This window comes from Pristiophorus japonicus, chromosome 1 (assembly GCF_044704955.1).
Source record: "Pristiophorus japonicus isolate sPriJap1 chromosome 1, sPriJap1.hap1, whole genome shotgun sequence".
NCBI classification, from domain to species: Eukaryota; Metazoa; Chordata; class Chondrichthyes; family Pristiophoridae; genus Pristiophorus; species Pristiophorus japonicus.
Window position 1 is genome coordinate 26,097,411 of NC_091977.1, and position 14,636 is coordinate 26,112,046.

At 44.1% G+C, this 14,636-nt stretch overlaps 1 protein-coding gene across 1 annotated transcript in view; it reads left to right on the forward strand.

Annotated features, from left to right (window-relative positions):
- Positions 1–8,792, forward strand: part of galntl6 (polypeptide N-acetylgalactosaminyltransferase like 6) — a 1,584,079-nt gene extending 1,575,287 nt beyond the window's left edge. Inside the window, exon 12 of the mRNA XM_070895622.1 lies at positions 8,513–8,792. Coding sequence (XP_070751723.1) covers positions 8,513–8,680 — 168 coding nt within the window. The 3' untranslated portion in view covers positions 8,681–8,792. The remainder of the gene's footprint in view (positions 1–8,512) is intronic.
- The last annotated feature ends 5,844 nt before the right edge of the window (positions 8,793–14,636 follow it).

Sequence of the window (14,636 nt, forward strand, 5' to 3'; positions counted from 1 at the left end):
AGGGTATACAGTTCCCAGACAATTTGATTAGTTCCAATGTCCAAACTGGCCCTTTAGATATTGACCCCACCCTTTTTCTTGCAGACCCAACATACACCTTTTAAAAGTCCCAAATTCGATTAAAGTTCGTAGTTTCTTCCATGTGCACTTTAGGATTTCAAACTTTCTGGTCGACAGTTCCAAATTAAATTCCCTTTCCTATGAGTCCAAAATTGGGGTGGGGGGTCTCCATGAATGCATCCCTTTTTATCCCCTGCAAGCCTTGTCTGCCCCTTTAAAATTCATTTGTGTCCCAAAGTTTTCCTTCCATTTAAAAGTCCAGAAAGGGATTCTTCTCCTCTGCAGGGAAAAGGTACCTGGAATCTTTGCGAGATATTGCTAAATTCTACAGTCCCAGAACTGATCCCTGTGGCACCCCACTAGTTACTGGTTGCCAATCAGAGAATGAACCATTTATCCTGACTTTCTGTTCTCTGTTAGTTAGCCAATCCTCTATCCATGCTAATATATTACCCCCAACCCCGTGAACTTTTTTATCTTGTGTTGTAACCTTTTATGTGGCACCTTGTCAAATGCCTTCTGGAAGTCCAAAAACACCACATCCACTGGTTCCCCTTTATCCACCCTGTTCATTACATCCTCAAAGAACTCCAGCAAATTTGTCAAATATGAGGGGAAATTTCTTCTCTCAGAGGGTTGTAAATCTGTGGGTTCTCTGCCTTAGAGAGCTGTGGAAGCTGGGACATTGAATAAATTTAAGACAGAAATAAACAGTTTCTTAAACGATAAGGGGATAAGGGGTTATGGGGAGCAGGCGGGGAAGTGGAACTGAGTCCATGATCAGATCAGCCATGATCTTATTGAATGGCGGAGCAGGCTCGAGTGGCAGTATGACCTACTCCTGTTCCATTTCTTATGTTCGTATGTTCTTATGCTGAGAGATTGTTTCACCTGGCTGGAGAGTCGGGAACTGGGGACACAGTCCCAGGATAAGAGGTCGGCCATTTAAGATTGAGATGAGGAAGAATTTCTTCACTCAGAGGGTTGTGAATCTTTGGAATTTTTTACCCCCAAAGAGCTGTGGATGCTGAATCATTGAGTATATTCAAGGCTGAGATAGATAGACTTTTGGACTTTAGGGAAACCAAGGGATATGGGGATCAGGTGGGAAAGTGGAGTTGAGATCGAATGTCAGCCACGATCTTATTGAATGGTGGAGCAGGCTCAAGGCGGAGGGCCGTATGTCCGACTCCTGATCTTAATTCTTACATTCTTATGTAGTTCAATAGTATCAGCATTTGAATGTATGAGCTGCATGTAGAATTAACATACAATCTTAACTGATAACAGTGAATTCCGTCCTGATAAAACTATTCACTTTTATTTTATGTATAGATATTACACATATCTATTTCACAAGCTTTGGGAGGCACGCTCAACAAAGATATCCTCCACAGCGTACCCTCTGTATGAGGTGACAAATGGGTCAAAGTGTCACCAGATGTCACCCTTCAAAAAGGCACTCAGTTGATTTTATAGAAGTCTGAATGACAAGATTGTGGCAGTGGAGGAGGATGAGGACAATTTGCCACAGGCTGAGCGCAGTGCATGCCAGATCATTTGCAGTGCAGATCTATTAAGATTACTGGCCCTTACAGCATTGCAAAATATTTTGTACTGTCCTTCTGTGCACTTGGTTAACCTTACAGGTGTCAGCCACGGCTCAGTGATAACAACTTCGCTTCTGAGGAGGAAGTTCATGGGTTGAAGTTGAAGTTGAGAAACCTGAGCACAAAATACAGGCTGACACCCCACTGCTGCACTGTCGGAGGTGCCGTCTTTTGGATGAGACGTCCGCTTTGTACTGGTCCCACCTCCCCAGAACTGGTTCCAATGCCCCAGGAATTTGAATCCCTCCCTGCTGCACCACTGCTCAAGCCACGTATTCATCTGAGCTATCCTGCGATTCCTACTCTGACTGGCACGTGGCACTGGTAGCATCAGGGGAGGGCAGCAGCAGCCAAGTTCATGGCACCGTGGCTGGCTCTGCTGCACAGGAGGGCAGGAAAAAGAGTGGGAGAGCGATCGTGATAGGGGATTCAATGGTAAGGGGAATAGATAGGCATTTCTGCGGCCGCAACCGAGACTCCAGGATGGTATATTGCAAGGATTAAGGATGTCTCGGAGCGAGTGCAGAAACGCCTATCTATTCCCCTTTTTTTACCGATATCATTGGTACCAATGTGCACCACGACAACTGGCTGTTCACCCTCCAAAAGGGAGGGTGAACAGCCAGTTGTCGTGGTGCATATTGGTACCAATGATATCGGTAAAAAAAGGGATGAGATCCTACGAGACGAATTTAAGGAGCTAGGAGCTAAATTAAAACGTAGGACCTCAAAAGTAGTAATCTCGGGATTGCTACCAGTGCCACGTGCTAGTCAGAGTAGGAATCGCAGGATAGCTCAGATGAATACATGACTTGAGCAGTGGTGCAGCAGGGAGGGATCCAAATTCCTGGGGCATTGGAACCGGTTCTGGGGGAGGTGGGACCAGTACAAACTGGACCTGGGCAGGACCAGAACCAATGTCCTTGGGGGAGTGTTTGCTAGTGCTGTTGGGGAGGAGTTAAACTAATATGGCAGGGGATGGGAACCAATGCAGGGAGACAGAGGGAAACAAAATGGAGACAGAAGCAAACGACAGAAAGGAGATGAGTAAAAGTGGAGGGCAGAGAAACCCAAGGCAAAAAACAAAAAGAGCCAATGTACAGCAAAATTCTAAAGGGTCAAAGTGTAATAAAAAGCCAAGAAAGAATGCAAAAGGCAGGAGGCAAAAGAGCAGAGTAGCACTGGGGTAAGTGTAAACCACAAGGTGATAGGAAGGGACAATATGTATGAATATGAAGGGGCTGCAGGAGGGGTCAAAGCTAAAAATCATGGTTTAAAAACTAGTATTAAAACACTCTACCTAAACGCACGCAGCATTCGAAATAAAGTAAATGAGTTGACGGCACAAATCATTACAAATGGGTATGATTTGGTGGCCATTACAGAAACGTGGTTGCAGGGGGGCCAAGACTGGGAATTAAACATACAGGGGTATCTGATGATTCGGAAAGATAGACAAGAAGGGAAAGGAGGTGGGGTAGCTCTGTTAATAAAGGATGATATCAGGGTAGTTGTGAGAGACGATATTGGCTCGAATGAACAAAATGTTGAATCATTGTGGGTGGAGATTAGAGATAGTAAGGGGAAAAAGTCACTGGTGGGCGTAGTTTATAGGCGCCCAAATAATAACTTCACGGTGGGGCGGGCAATAATCAAGAGAATAATGGAGGCATGTGAAAAAGGAACGGCAGTAATCATGGGGGATTTTAACCTACATATCGATTGGTCAAATCAAATCGCATGGGGTAGCCTTGAGGAAAAATTCATAAAATACATACGGGATTGTTTCTTAGAACAGTATGTTACAGAACCTACAAGGGAACAAGCTATCTTAGATCTGGTCTTGTGTAATGAGACAGGAAAAATAAACGATCTCCCAGTAAAAGATCCTCTCGGAATGAGTGATCACAGTATGGTTGAATTTGTAATACAGATTGAGGGTGAAGAAGTAGTGTCTCAAACGAGCGTACTATGCTTAAACAAAGTGGACTACAGTGGGATGAGGGCAGAGTTGGCTAAAGTAGACTGGAAACACAGACTAAACGGTGGCACAATTGAGGAACAGTGAAGGGTTTTTAAGGAGCTCTTTCATAGTGCTCAACAAAAATATATTCCAGTGAAAAAGAAAGGTGGCAAGAGAAGGGATAACCAGCCATGGATAACCAAGGAAATAAAGGAGAGAATCAAATTAAAAACCAATGCGTATAAGGTGGCCAAGGTTAGTGGGAAACGAGAAGATTGGGAAAATTTTAAACGACAGCAAAGAATGACTAAGAAAGCAATAAAGAAAGGAAAGATAGATTACGAAAGTAAACTTGCGCAAAACATAAAAACAGATAGTAAAAGCTTTTACCGATATATTAAACGGAAAAGAGTGACTAAAGTAAATGTTGGTCCCTTAGAAGATGAGGAGGATTTAATAATGGGAAATGTGGAAATGGCTGAGACCTTATACAATTATTTTGCTTCGGTCTTCACAGTGGAAGACACAAAATCCATGCCAAAAATTGCTGGTCACAGGAATGTGGGAAGGGAGGACCTTGAGACAATTACTTTCACTAGGGGGGTAGTGCTGGATAGGCTAAATGGGACTCAAGGTAGACAAGTCCCCTGGTCCTGATGAAATGCATCCCAGGGTATTAAAAGAGATGGCGGAAGTTATAGCAGATGCATTCGTCATAATCTACCAAAATTCTCTGAACTCTGGGGAGGTACCAGCGGATTGGAAAGCAGCTAATGTAACGCCTCTGTTTAAAAAAGGGGGCAGACAAAAGGCAGGTAACTATAGGCCGGTTAGTTTAACATCTGTAGTGGGGAAAATGCTTGAAGTTATCATTGAGGAAGAAATAGCGGGACATCTCGATAGGAATAGTGCAATCAAGCAGACGCAACATGGATTCATGAAGGGGAAATCATGTTTAACTAATTTACTGGAATTCTTTGAGGATATAATGAGCATGGTGGATAGAGGTGTACCGATGGATGTGGTGTATTTAGATTTCCAAAAGGCATTCGATAAGGTGCCACACAAAAGGTTACTGCAGAAGATAAAGGTACGCGGAGTCAGAGGAAATGTATTAGCATGGATAGAGAATTGGTTGGCTAACAGAAAGCAGAGAGTCGGGATAAATGGGTCCTTTTCGGGTTGAAAATCGATGGTTAGTAGTGTGCCACAGGGATCGGTGCTGGGACCACAACTGTTTACAATATACATAGATGACCTGGAAGAGGGGACAGAATGTAGTGTAACAAAATTTGCAGATGACACAGATTAGTGGGAAAGCGGGTTGTGTAGAGGACACAGAGAGGCTGCAAAGAGATTTGGATAGGTTAAGTGAATGAGCTAAGGTTTGGCAGATGGAATACAATGTTGGAAAGTGTGAGGTCATCCACTTTGGAAAAAAAAACAGTAAAAGGGAATATTATTTGAATGGGGAGAAATTACAACATGTTGTGTGCAGAGGGACCTGGGGGTCCTTGTGCATGAATCCCAAAAAGTTAGTTTGCAGGTGCAGCATGTAATCAGGAAGGTGAATGGAATGTTGGCCTTCATTGCGAGAGGGATGGAGTACAAAAGCAGGGAGGTCCTGCTGCAACTGTACAGGGTATTGGTGAGGCCGCACCTGGAGTACTGCGTGCAGTTTTGGTCACCTTACTTAAGGAAGGATATACTAGCTTTGCAGAGGGTACTGAGACGATTCACTAGGCTGATTCCAGAGATGAGGGGGTTACCTTATGATGATAGATTGAGTAAACTGAGTCTTTACTCGTTGAAGTTCAGAAGGATGAGGGGTGATCTTATAGAAACATTTAAAATAATGAAAGGGATAGACAAGATAGAGGCAGAGAGGTTGTTTCCACTGGTCGGGGAGACTAGAACTAGGGGGCACAGCCTCAAAATACAGGGGAGCCAATTTAAAACCGAGTTGAGAAGGAATTTCTTCTCCCAGAGGGTTGTGAATCTGTGGAATTCTCTGCCCAAAGAAGCAGTTGAGGCTAGTTCATTGAATGTATTCAAATCACAGATAGATAGATTTTTAACCAATAAAGGAATTAAGGGTTACGGGGAGCGGGCGGGTAAGTGGAGCTGAGTCCACGGCCAGATCAGCCATGATCTTGTTGAGTGGCGGAGCAGGCTCGAGGGGCTAGACGGTCTACTCCTGTTCCTAATTCTTATGCATGTTCTTAAACCGAGGCCCCGTCCGCTCTCTCTCAGGTGGACGTAAAAGATCCCATGGCACTATTTTGAAGAAGAGCAGGGGAGTTCTCCCCGGTGTCCTGGCCAATATTTATCCCGAAACCAACACCACTAAAACAGATTATCTGGTCATTATCACATTGCTGTTTGTGGGAGCTTGCTGTGCGCACATTGGCTGGTGCGTTTCCCACATTACAACAGCGACTACAGTTATAAAAAGTACTTAACTGGCTGTAAAGTGCTTTGGGAAGCTCTGAGGTCATGAAAGGCATTATATAAATGTGGGGTAAAATTGCCTCTGCTCCATCCTAACGTTGTGCTTTTATCACAGCCTCAGAATAGTGGCATTAGTGTGAATGCTCTTGTTCTACACCAGCACTCCTTGTTGTCTCAGAGTGAGCAACACAGCCAATTTAATGCCAATTATTTGCTGAATGAAGGGTAATTTTGGGCTGTGAATTTGCGACCATTTGAACTAACACAAGCACATACACAAAGAAAAAGCCATATTAATTCAAGAAAATCCTACTCTACAATACTGTAATCTCTGCCTCACAGGCCGGGTCTGAGTCTGCCCACAACCAGAAGTATAAAGGGAAATAAATGATACAGCTTTGAAAATGGCACCACACGTGTGCAGAAGGAGCCAGATCGCTGTGGCCAGGCACAGCACTATCTTTGTAAAGTACATGCCATTCCCGAGTGGTTCAAATTGAGCCAAAACGTGGTTGTTTTGCTGAATTTTGGGCCAAATGTTTGGAACAAGCCCAGCTCTGTCCCAATGTTGGGAGAGAATGTGGTTTCCAACAAGCATTCTCCAACAAAGTAAACTCACTGCTCAATGTTGTCAAGAAAACATTGTTGAGATGGGTGGGCCCGACTACAACAAATACTGGGAACATAACGTAGCCACTTAAAGCTGAGTCTCTGACAATTCCTAATCTTATGTTCAAAATAAAGCTTCATCCTATGAAATCTTTTCTTTCGGAAGAACTGTTTTACTTTAGTGATGTTAAGCTGATTATTTCAGCAGCTGACTATGACATTCAGCGCTGAAGTAAATATAAAAAGAAAAATTCCGCAAATGCTAGAAATGCGGGAGATGCTCAGCCGGTTGATCAGGATCTATCTGGAGGAGAAAGGTCGGTTTGTGTTTTGGGCTGGAACCCTTTCATCAGAACAGAGTTTCTCTGTTTAACTTTTCTATGAGCTTTGCTGAAGTTGAAACATTCGAAAACAATTTTCTCCCGAGATCTGCTCTACTGACTCCGATTAACTGGACATTCTGAGCAGCGATTGCCTGCGAATAAATATATCTGTTTTTCAAAGTACATGTTTTCTATATTCACAGTTCCATTGTGCACAACCACAAGCAAACTACTGTAAGTAAAATAAAAACAGAAAATGCTGAGCAGGTCAGGCAACATCTGTGGAAGTAGTTGGAAATTTAGCCAGTTCTGATGAAAGTTTATCAGTTTGAAACATTAATTTCACGGAATGTGGACGTCGCTGGCAAGGCCAGCACCTATTGCCCGTCCCTAATTGCCCTTGAAAAGGTGGTGGTAAGCCGCCTTATACAACTGAGTGGCTCGCTAGGCCATTTCAGAGGGCAGTTAATAGTCAACCACATTGCTGTAGGTCTGGAGACACATGTTGTTGTGACCCAGCATCAACTGCCGTTTGTGGAAGAGTTAGGTGTGGAAAGTCAGGCAGGGATTTAATAGACTTGCGGATGAAGAAAGCAATTGAAGCGGGCAGTATCAATGAGTTTATGATATGTTTCTAGAGAGAAGGAATGAGAGATTGCTGGCAAAGCAGGTAAGTGGACTTGATCAAGCAAAAAAAGAGATGGGGTGGTCGCGCTTAGCTGTATTTTTATGTTCCAAGTGCGATGGAGGATTTTCTGAAATGTAAACTGTTTTATGACGTGATTACTTTTCACTTAAAGCAGAAGTAAAGTACTGCAGATTCTGAAAATCTGAAATAAAAATAGAAAACTCTGAAAACACTTAGCAGTATACTTAGGTCACGGCTCACTGAATGGCAGAATATGCCCAAGGGCTAAATGGCTTCCTATGTTCCTAATTTATTATTTGAAGCCTTCAAATTGAAAGCAGGTACAACAGAAAATTCTTCCTGCAACAGAAGCAAAATATTGCAGATGCTGGAATCTGGAATAAAAACAGAAAATGCTGGAAATCTCAGCAGGTCAGGCAGCATCTGTGGAGAGGAAGCAGAGTTAACGTTTCGGGTCGATGACCCTTCGTCAGAACTGGAGTGTGTTCGGAAAGAACGGATTCTTAATGAGCACTGAAAGGGGGAGGGGAAGAAAGAACAAAAGGGAAGGTCTGTGATAGGGTGGAAGACAGGAGAGATGAGAGAGGCAAAAGGGATGATGGCCCAAATTCAAATGGTAATGCCAGGAGTTAGAAAAACATTAGTCGAGGTAGGGTGTGAATGGTGGGATAATGACTATCTGCCATTAGAGACAAGGAGAGAAAAAGAAAGAAAATTCTTCCTAATATTTTAATCCGGCTTATTCTGACGCGTGACCGCAGTGCTGTGACAGACGGCTTATTTCTGTAAGGCGGTGTTACACTGGCACTGACAGCCTCTTCTTTCTCTGTATTTTTTCACTCCTTAGGACAAAACCCTGTATCACCCAGTGAGCAACAGTTGCATGGACTGCAGCCTAGCCGACAAGAAAATTTTCATGAGCAGATGCAACCCTTCTGCGCACACCCAGCAGTGGATCTTCCAGCATGTGAATGTGACTGTTCTGGACAAATTCAACAGTAACTCCAGCTCATAGAGATGTCTTTGCCGCGGCAGAGAACGTGCACAATATGGCGAGTCGGTCCTTGGGCAGAAACTCCTCAGCGTCAGGATCGATTCATTCAGGCGTTGAGTTTCGAAGCTCTGGGGGGCGGTGGTTGGGGGAGGGTGTGGTGGGGGGGGGGTGGTGGGGGGGTTGGGGGGGTGTGTGGGGCGGTGGGGCGGGGTCGGTGGACTTATTCTCAGGATCAGTGATAGCCGTAGCCGAAGTCAAGGGCGCAACGGGACGCACTTTGGAGAAAAAAAAGGAAAGAGAGCCTCACCAAGCTGTCACGGGACACAGAAGGACTCGAGCAGAATCGGGAATGCCTTGCTGGTCAAGAGCAGACGGATTCCAGTTAACCTACTGGCGCATCGGACTGAGCGATAGCGAGCCGGAGTTCTGTAGATTCTCAGGTCAATCCTGCCTCCTGTGTATCTCTGAGCAGAAGCTGATTGCACTTTTTGTTTCGGGGCAGGCCGCAGTTTGACGTGTCAGCAGAAGGGGTGCATGGCTGATACCAGGTCAAACCTGTTGACTATACCGTACAGGAGAGCTGCCCAGGATCCAACCATTATACTGAGCCTTTTTTTCTTTTGGACCCTGTTTGGGTTTTGTGAACAGTTGTCTTCTTTTCTCGTTTTTTTTTTGTATGAATTAAATTGGAGAACAAACTTTGTGAGTCATTTATTGGCAAACGCTGGGTGAGGCGAATTCCAGAAACCGTTAAGTTGCAAATCTGCGTCAATTACTTCATTTTCCACATTGAGGACTGAAATATTTATTTGGTTTCCGAGAAACAAGGTTTTGCACTATTTTGTTGGAAAATAACGTGACCTTATTAAAATGATGTATTGTGATTATATTCTGGGCACAGCATTTCCCAGCAATCGCTGCACGTTATTCGTCAATATATCTTCGTGAATCATTATGTTTGGATCCCGCTACCTACGAGGGGCAGTCAATGCACTGCACAATGCAAAACAGAAAAGAAAATGCTGCATAAAAATTCAAAAAGTTACAGAGCGTGTTCTGAGGCATTGCTTGCAAGCCCGAGACGGAAGCCCGCTGTGTGTCTGGCAAGGCCAGATGTGGAGGAGACAGGTCGGGCAGAAGGCTGCAGGATGGGTCAAGGTTCAGGGCAAGCATAGATCTTGGTTGCAGTCTGGAGAGCCTACCAACTCAAAGGAAACAAGTCGTTAAATGATCATGGCTGGCCTCCCACATTCCACCCTATATAAACTAGAAGTGATCCAAAACTTGGCTGCCCATGTCCTAACTCGCACCAATTCCTGCTCACCCATCACCCCCGTGCTCACTGACCAACATTGGCTCCCAGTTAAGCAACGCCTCGATTTCAAAAGGCTCATCCTTGTTTTCAAATCCCTCCATGGCCTCACCCCTCCCTATCCCTCTAATCTCCTCCAGCCCCACAACCCGCCGAGATGTCTGCACTCCTCAAATTCTGACCTCTTGAGCATCCCTGATTATAATCACTCAACCATTGGTGGCCATGCCTTTTGTTGCCTCGGCCCCAATCACTGGAATTCCCTGCCTAAACCTCTCTGCCTCACTACCTCTCTTTCCTCCTTCAAGACGCCTCTCAAAAGCTACCTCTTTGACCAAGCTTTTGGTCATCTGTGCTAATTTCTACTTGTGTGGCTCGGTGTTACATTTTTTGAAATCATAATAATCCTGAGAAGCGCCTTGGGACATATCACTATGTTAAAGGTGCTATATAAGTACAAGTTGTTGTTGTTATTAGACAACTGTGGATCTGAGCTCTCGTTAGGTCGGCCGCAGTCAGCAGGAGCGTCTTGTAAGCATCATGATGAGCAGTATGGCTCACTACAAAATGAATTTTCGCCATCCTCAGACACACATAATACTCCAGGGAACAGCCGTTCCAGCACTTGGAGATGCAGAGCTTCAGCAGGAGCTGTTTGCCACTCTGGAAACCAATCATGGCAGGTACTAATCCCGGGTTATATGAATGTGCATTCTCATGCCTGGCCTCCACCTAACCCCCTTTAACCCTTGTCATCCCAAGCATCAGAGCTTCTGTACAATGGACACTTTCAACATGGTAGAAAGACCCACATGGGACAGTTTATGACACACCCATGCTTTAGATATCCAAGTTCAGTGCTACTTGATGTTAACCGCTTAATCGTGTTGAGGTGTTTTGGCCAAGAGATATTCTCCAGCCATAAGGCTGACACCCTATCCATATCAGCTTAGACCAGAGCCCTCCTTCCCTGCAACTCTTTCCATTTTTACCCAAAAATTGATCTCATAGCTTGGTCCTGAATCTTGTTCTTCCATTCCATGTCTAGGAGTTCGCAACGTGAAAAATAGTTTGGACGTATATGCCACATGCTGAACCTTGATTGGGCATTTGCTGCAATTGACCAAGCAGCCTTTGCTCTATTAAGACCAAAGTACCAGGCTCTAATTTGTATTAGGACATGCATCTTGAAGGTATCTTCTAACCAATACCTTCATGATCCTCTGTTGAGTTATGCAAAGCCTTAATACCGCACTTGACAGCATCTATCTCCATAGATGGTATTGGTTTGTCCAATATCCAATCTAAGTTTATTTCATAACTTTTGTCATTTAATCACTCCTGCCTTCCACCCTATTCATTCTCTTTCATTCTTTCCTCCCTTCTCTCTTTTCCCTGCCCCTGCATTTGCTTAAAATGTTTTACATCTTTTACTTTTTCCAGTTCTGACCTGAAACGTTAACTTTGTTCTCTCGCCGCAGATGCTGCCTGACCTGCTGTGTATTTCCAGCATTTTTTGTTTTATTTCAGATTTCCAGCATCCACAGTATTTTGCTTATGAGTTTATTTCATATTGTGTATAAAATTGGCTATATTGAAGCATAAAGGAATCATTTCCTCAAACATTCTTTGTTAACAATGTAGAATATGTTTATGTCCACCTCATATTCGTTGTCTAGCTGACAGCAAGAATATGAGGTAGACAAATATATTCACATGGAAAAAATGTAGCAGAATGATCTCAGAATAGAAACATAGAAAAATAGGTGCAGGAGTAGGCCATTCGGCCCTTTGAGCCTGCACCACCATTCAATAAAATCACGGCTGATCATTCCCTCAGAACCCCTTTCCTGCTTTCTCTCCATACCCCTTGATCCCCTTAGCCGAAAGGGCCATATCTAACTCCCTCTTGAATATATCCAATGAACTGGCATCAACAACTCTCTGCGGCAGGGAATTACACAAGTTAACAACTCACTGAGTGAAGAAGTTTCTCCTCATCTCAGTCCCAAATGGCCTACCCCTTATCCTAAGACTGTGTTCCCTGGTTCTGGACTTCCCCAACATCGGGAACATTCTACCTGCATCTAACCTGTCCAGTCCTGTCAGAATTTTATATGTTTCTATGAGATCCCCTCTCATCCTTCTAAACTCCAGTGTATAAAGGCCCAGTCGATCCAGTCTCTCCTCATATGTCAGTCCAGCTATCCCGGGAATCAGTCTGGTGAACCTTCGCTGCACTCCCTCAATAGCAAGAACGTCCTTCCACAGATTAGGAGACCAAAACTGAACACAATATTTCAGGTGAGGCCTCACCAAGGCCCTGTACAACTGCAGTAAGACCTCACTGCTCCTGCACTCAAATCCCCTAGCTATGAAGGCCAACATACCATTTGCCTTCTTCACCGCCTGCTGTACCTACTTGCCAACTTTCAATGACTGATGAACCATGACAACGAGTTCTCGTTGCACCTCCCCTTTTCCTAATCTGCCGCCTTTCAGATAATATTCTGCCTTCGTGTTTTTGCCCCCAAAGTGGATAACCTCACATTTATCCACAATATACTGCATCTGCCATGCGTTTGCCCACTCACCGAACCTATCCAAGTCACCCTGCAGCCTCTTAGCGTCCTCCTCACAGCTCACACCACCACCCAGTTTAGTGTCATCTGAAAACTTGGAGATATTACACTCAATTCACTCATCTAAATCATTAATATACATTGTAAAGAGCTGGGGTCCCAGCACTGAGCACTGCAGCACCCCACTAGTCACTGCCTGCCATTCTGAAAAGGACCCGTTTATCCCGAAATTCTGCTTCCTGTCTGCCAACCAGTTCTCTATCCACATCAGTACATTACCCCTAATACCATGTGCTTTGATTTTGCACACCAATCTCTTGTGTGGGTCCTTGTCAAAAGCCTTTTGAAAGTGCAAATACACCACATCCACTGGTTCTCCCTTGTCCACTCTACTCGTTACATCCTCAAAAAATTCCAGATTTGTCAAGCATGATTTCCCTTTCATAAATCTATGTTGACTTGGACCGATCCTGTCTCTGCTTTCCAAATGCGCTGCTATTTCATCCTTAATAATTGATTCCAACATTTTCCCCACTAATGATGTCAGGCTAACTGGTCTATAATTAATCGTTTTCTATCTCCCTCCCTTTTTAAAATGTGGTGTGCCATTAGTTACCCTCCAGTCCATAGGAACTGATCCACAGTCGATAGACTGTTGGAAAATGATCACCAATGCATTCACTAGTTCCAGGGCCACTTTCTTAAGTACTCTGGGATGCAGACTATCAGGCCTCGGGGATTTATCGGCCTTCAATCCCATCAATTTCCCTAACACAATTTCCCGCCTTCAGTTTCTCCTTCTCACTAGACCCTCGGTCCCCTAGTACTTCCGGAAGGTTATTTGTGTCTACCTTCGTGAAGACAGAACCAAAGTATCTGTTCAATTGGTCTGCCATTTCTTTGTTCCCCATTATAAATTCACCAGAATCTGACTGCAAGGGACCTACGTTTGTCTTCACTAATCTTTTTCTCTTCACATATCTATTGAAGCTTTTGCAGTCAGTTTTTATGTTCCTGGCAAGCTTCCCCTCGTACTCTATTTTCCTCTTCCTAATTAAACCCTTTGTCCTCCTCTGCTGGATTCTAAATTTTTCCCAGTCCTCAGGTTTGCTGCTTTTTCTGGCCAATTTATATGCCTCTTCCTTGGATTTAACACTATCCTTAATTTCCCTTGTTAGCCACGGTTGATCCACCTTCCCCATTTGATTTTTACTCCAGACAGGGATGTACAATTGTTGAAATTCATCCATGTGTCTGGTGTAAAAATAAAAAAGGGAAGGTGGCTCAACTGTGGCTATCAAGGGAAATCAGGGATAGTATTAAAGCCAAGGAAGTGGCATACAAATTGGCCAGAAATAGCAGCGAACCCGGGAACTGGGAGAAATTTTGAACTCAGCAGAGGAGGACAAAGGGTTTGATTAGGGCAGGGAAAATGGAGTACAAGAGGAAGCTTGCAGGGAACATTAAGACGGACTGCAAAAGTTTCTATAGATATGTAAAGAGAAATAGGTTAGTAAAGACAAACGTAGGACCTCTGCAGTCAGAATCAGGGGAAGTCATAACGGGGAACAAAGAAATGGCAGACCAATTGAACAAGTTCTTTGGTTCGGTATTCACTAAGGAGGACAGAAACAATCTTCCGGATATAAAAGGGGTCAGAGGGTCTAGTAAGAAGGAGGAACTGAGGGGAATCCTTATTAGTCGGGAAATTGTGTTGGGGAAATTGATGGGATTGAAGGCCGATAAATCCCCAGGGCCTGATGGACTGCATCCCAGAGTACTTAAGGAGGTGGCCTTGGAAATAGCAAATGCATTGACGTCATTTTCCAACATTCCATAGACTCTGGATCAGTTCCTATGGAGTGGAGGGTAGCCAATGTAATCGCACTTTTTAAAAAAGGAGGGAGAGAGAAAACAGGGAATTATAGACCGGTCAGCCTGACATCGGTAGTGGGTAAAATGATGGAATCAATTATTAAGGATGTCATAGCAGCGCATTTGAAAAGAGGTGACATGATAGGTCCAAGTCAGCATGGATTTGTGAAAGGAAAATCATGCTTGACAAATCTTCTGGAATTTTTTG